Source organism: Pterocles gutturalis, unplaced genomic scaffold (assembly GCF_000699245.1).
Source record: "Pterocles gutturalis isolate BGI_N339 unplaced genomic scaffold, ASM69924v1 scaffold286, whole genome shotgun sequence".
In the NCBI taxonomy this organism is placed as follows: Eukaryota; Metazoa; Chordata; class Aves; order Pterocliformes; family Pteroclidae; genus Pterocles; species Pterocles gutturalis.
In genome coordinates, this window is record NW_010102620.1 from 80,570 (window position 1) to 85,908 (window position 5,339).

The 5,339-nt window shown below is 44.6% G+C and overlaps 1 protein-coding gene across 1 annotated transcript in view; it reads right to left on the reverse strand.

Annotated features, from left to right (window-relative positions):
• FRAS1 (Fraser extracellular matrix complex subunit 1) overlaps positions 1 to 5,339 on the reverse strand; it is a gene marked incomplete at its 5' end in the record, with an annotated part of 95,622 nt that overhangs the window by 79,608 nt on the left and 10,675 nt on the right. The window contains 4 exons of the mRNA XM_010086335.1: positions 676 to 810; positions 1,113 to 1,256; positions 3,546 to 3,693; positions 4,950 to 5,039. Of these exons, the coding sequence (XP_010084637.1) occupies positions 676 to 810; positions 1,113 to 1,256; positions 3,546 to 3,693; positions 4,950 to 5,039 (517 nt within the window). The remainder of the gene's footprint in view (positions 1 to 675; positions 811 to 1,112; positions 1,257 to 3,545; positions 3,694 to 4,949; positions 5,040 to 5,339) is intronic.

The window sequence follows — 5,339 nt, forward strand, 5'->3', positions numbered from 1 at the left end:
TTCCAACTGCTAAGATATACCATTTAGACACATCTCGGTGTTTTACGGAATTACTAATTTTCTTTGTAAATATTCTTCCTGAAAACAGTTATTCCAATCAACTTGCTGGAAGAATACACCATCTGAAACAAATGAACGGCAAAACAAAGTAAAAAACTCTTCTAAAAAGTATTTTCTGTGAGCTTTTTTGAGTCCTATCGACCCCCCAGCTCTCAAAGCAATTTTCTATGCACCTCAAAGTACAGTTTGTTGAAAGGTCGGGCATTAGCTGCTGCAGTTAGTCCACCAGGGATCAGATTGCAGGCACACAGCTCAGGGTGTTACACCCTTAGTAAAATTAGTGCATACATCCTGCTTCGCACCCTCAACACCACGGCAACCACTGTCATATTTCCAAAAAAGAATTCTGAATTGAAAGAGGACAATGGTGAAAAAACACAGTGTTCAAGAGTTTTAGATCCCCTGAGGAATTTTACTGAGTATTTTCCCAATCAGTAATCAATTTTACACCGTATGACTCAGTTCCTCTGTTCACTCCTCGCTTACTCTGGGGTGAACATTAACACCTCTGTCAATAGCAGATCCCTCAACAGAGTGTATCTGATAGCTCAGCGACAGCTTTTGTGTGCTGGTTTGCTGCCACAAAGTCTTGCAGTCTGTTTCGCTTTGAGTTACCTGTGCAGAGGAGCTGATCCTGAAAGTACCCCCTCCCACACGACGTCACGCACTGCCCGTTCTTCATCAGCAGGGACGCCCGGCACGAGGAGCACTCAAATCCATTGGTACAGGCTGAACACGTTTCGTTGCAGGCTTCCAAGAGAAAGCAAGAGAGGAGAAAGATGCATTAATCCCAAATGTCTTGATGCACCAACATTCCCCTGCTCTGATAGAAGGAGACCATTCTGCCTTATTTTGGCAAAAAGGGTTTGACAACTGATATCTTTCAGGGGCTTCCACCTGAAACCTCTGAAGTCTTAAGCCCATGGTTATCACTCAGCAGGTGCCTGAATGCTTTCTGTTCATAAGAATCCTGTGGGATCTCACAAGCAAAAGCACAGCAAGCCACAGAGCAAACAGTCATCTGACGGCATATAACGCCTTGCAGAAGTTACCTAAGCAAGTCCCTCCGTCCCGGTAGAAGCCCGATTCACACGTCTCCACACAGCGCCCGTTCTGTAGCTGCTTCCTTGGGTCGCGGCAGGCATTACAGTGATCGAAGGACTCGGAGCAGGTCAAACAGTTTGGGTGGCACTCAACTGATGCAAAGAAAAGACACAAAGGCAAAAACCATCAGCTGTGTTTTCAATCAGGAAGGCACAAAACAATGCATATTCCAAAATCACAGTGGAATTCATTACTAGCTACTGTTGGTAGTTCAAGGTGTGTTGGTTTTGGGGTGTTTCTCTTCCAAAATGATGTGAAAGGGGCCAAATATCACATTGCTGTATTCTAGTATGCAGGAAGGTATTGCAAAGACTCAGATTTTCTAGGCTACTGATAAAAAGGATATTCATTGTCCATGTTGTTTCTCAGCAGTAAAAATCGTAAGTCATCAGGAATGAATGGCCCAAAACAACCCGAATTTGAGCTTCCTTCAGTCAAACCTTGCAGTAAGTCAAGACAGCGCCCATGTCAGGTCAGAGTACAGGTGGCAGAGCAGACCCTGCCAGTCAAACGCTTCATGTCAGTACCAGCACAGCCAGCACTTCCTGGCCACGGGGATCTTCTCAAAGGACAGGTCTGCTCTCTCTGCAGAGGCCAAGAGAAGGACTATTTTTTCTTTACTACTGAGCTGCTTTGGCTTGCTGGAAGAAAAGCTCTCTTTTCCTTCCTGAGGAGGCAGAAAAAAGGATCCGAAAGCTGAAAAGTCTCCTTCATTTACACTAAATAACCTGCAAGTTTCCAGGGAGCCGTACCTAAGGAAAGAATCAGGGGCTAAAGAAGAGAGAGAGCTGAAGATAACAATGAATCCAAAGTGATAAACAGGAGGAATGAATCAGAGGAGCTCTCTTTATCCATTTCTTTCCAATAACTTTCCAAAGGCATATGCAGCCCCATTCTTCCAGTCTGAGAATGAGCTGACTACTCAGGGAGGTACTGAATGGACAATTTTTCTCTAGGTACAAAGGAACTCCCTCTGCTCCAACCTGAGTGTTCCCAGTGAGAAGGCAGATTTGCCGCTTTTCACAGCAATACAGCTATGCTCAGGGCTAGAGGCTCTCTGCCTGCTTCCCCCAGCACATCTGTGAGAAGCAGTAAGACATTTTTACTGGCTTTAGGGAAGAAGATACACTAGGGACTGATGCTCTGGGCTCACAGATCAAACTGATGGATTTTGCATTTGTTTCTTATCCCTTCCAACGCAAAACAGACAAAGACAAATGGAAAACAGCAGGCTTCAGTAAAGGAAATTTCAATTTACCTTTTAGGACACCAAAATGCAAGTTTGGGTCTGTATGTTCAATACCATGACTTCAAAGCCTGTATTTTCCAAAAGGTGGAAGCTAAAGGAAGAGGCCAGATTTGCAAGGGTAACCAGTACACAGTGGCACCTCTTGATAAGAAGGAGAACAGGTGGGTATTTAGAGCACTTTATAATCTGTCTCCTCCTTAGGAGCCCGTGCGGATGCTGTTCCCCTCTGAAAATCCATGACAATTTTATCCGAACTGCCCCAAACCCATTTTCCTCGCTTTACAACTTGCAGTGCTTTGCATTTTTATTAGCATGCAGTAAATAACAAGCTTTAAAACATTAATACGGCAAATGTACCAAGGCACTACTGCAAACGACAGCATAATTAAACTGTGAAACGACTTTCTTTTTATTGAGATAAAACATTAACTGGAGCACTCTGATAAAACCAAAGTTATACGAATGCAACAAGAAGAGCTACCAATCTGAAAAATTAGCAAACCACAGCTAAAGCCTACCAACTATGAAAGGTAAATCAAGGAGAATGACAACATCCTGAAGAAAAATGAATTTATATGCAAAATGAACATATAGGCCAAGACAACCCTCATCTTCCCAAACAGTTATTAACTGGCAGCCATTCAGCCCCAGGTGAGCTCGTGGCATAACAGAGTAAACAGGTTCTTTCTTCTTTCTGCTCCCAAGGAATAACCAGGAGCCCATAAACCCCAAAGCCCTGGTTAAGATTCAGAAAGGAGCAGTTCCCTTTCTTATAAAACTTATGTTGGGGGAAAAAAAAAAATAAAAAAGACAAAACATTTCCAAAACATCAACCCCAAGGAGAAACTCTTTTCCCAAAGGAAAGCTATGATTTAAATGAAGGGAAGTCAGTGCAGGCCTTTGGCTGGAGCCCTAAACCTTGCTAGAAACCCTAATTAAATTATATGGAAACCAGTTAATTACCAACTGCAAACCAAAGACAAGTTAAAATTCAATGCAGATGGCAGATCAGCACCGGGGAAGCGAGGGCTGCAGGGATGCCAGAACAATCCCCGCGCCAGAGGCATGCATGGTGCACACACTCCCACCCCACACGAGTGACAGGAAGAAGCGATTGTCCCTGGGTGTGTACCTGGCTCGCAGCGCGGGCAGCAGCCTCCCTTCACCTCCACAGCCAGGCTGCCCTGCGGGCAGAGCGGGCAGGAGCGCTGGAAGCAGGTCACCTCCGCATCCCGGCATTCGCATTCTGCGCATAGACCTTCCTCCCATTTCTCTCCGTTCTGCACAAGAAACACCGGCATCAACAGAGAAGGAGAGCCCTTGCGCTAACAAAATGTTTTTGCCACACGTGGAAATCCCGGGGTAAATCGCAAGGCTACGTCAGAGCTGGTAGTAAATGAAACATTTCAGGGACGGCTTCAGCACAGAGGCATGCCAACATGGCACCGTGTGCCCCTGTGCCATGAATCCTTCTGCCCCCTTTGCCTCTCCACAATCAGGCAGCCTACAAAGCGCCTACTGAGAAGAGTCCTTGGCCCATGAGCGCCTGAACACATTTTCTCTCAGCGCTCCCTCCAAAGCGGGGTGGTTTTCAGGCAGCAGTAAGTCCTTTCTTCTTTTTCATCTACCTTCGTTTTCTCTGACTTAAACCACTTTCTCATGTCTCCAAATGTTGCTGCCTCACCTGTCCACTTCTTTTTCACAATCCGAAAGGCCCCCAAAGCTGCCCTCAGTGGCTGAGGTTTTGCTGGTACCACGTGAGGAAATAAAAGAAGCAGAAAAGAGACAGCAAGCATTTTAAATGCCTGGGAAGCTTTTGTGTCAGTTCCCCTCTTAAAAAGGATAAAGCACAAACTGGAATAAACCTGACACCTTAATATGTTTTACCTCCCTTGGGTCAGGAGAGAGATCTGAGGAAGGAAAGGAAATTATTAGCATTAAAAAAAAAAAAAAGAACAGCATTAAACTTCCCATTTCTCACAACTATTGGCAAAGAGCAGTGATTAGCTCCAGTCCTCATCTGTCAGAGCAATGAAAAGTCCATTACTGGTATATTTAAAGCAAGGTACTTAATGTTTCTTTTCTGTTTCACTTCAGAAGGAAAGTTCCTTGAACATACTCATAAAATAATGGACTCCTGTTGCAGTAAAAATTATAATCAGTAGGATACGTAGGCAGAGAGCTATACATTGCCCCAGCCAGGTAACCTCTACTTTGCATCATTCGAGCCAAGCATCTTTAACTCCATGAGATGTGCAGGAAACCTGTGAGTACGTATATTAAATATTAAAGGGAAATGATTGATTATAGCACACAAAGGAAAGCAAGGCCAACCTGGAAGTCTGCAGCAGACGCCCACACTGAACAAGTGCGTTCTGTAAACTGCAAAAGCAATCTCTAGACAGTATTAATGGATTATTTTTCTGCTACACTTGCAAATAATATCCTCCTCAGAACTGGGGAGGGAGAGCCAATTCCTCCAAACCCGCACGAGCAGAACTCACTATTACGTGCTCCAAAGTACCAGGATACTCACAGCTTTGGTATGTTCTTTGTAAACACAGTAACTACTACGTGAAATACATTCAGGACAGCACTTCCCATCTAAGTGAACTAATTCTTCACCCTGTGAAGAGAAAAGTTGCAGCAATTCAAACGGAATCAACACCACCAGAAGTCCTGTGGAATGCAGAGGCAGAACAGCTCTTGCCCTGGAATGCAATCTTCAATATCTAATTTCACCTTATCTTCTCTCTATCCCACTTCATCTCTGTAGCTACAGTCTGAAAAATGTGCTTAGTGAACACTGCAGCTGCAGAACACACCCCAGGAAAGGCCAGGGAATTCAGCGATAAGGCCACTGCTTCATCCCTAAATCCTGCAGAGAAAGAACCCCCCAATATAATCCGCTGCCAGTACAGAGAAC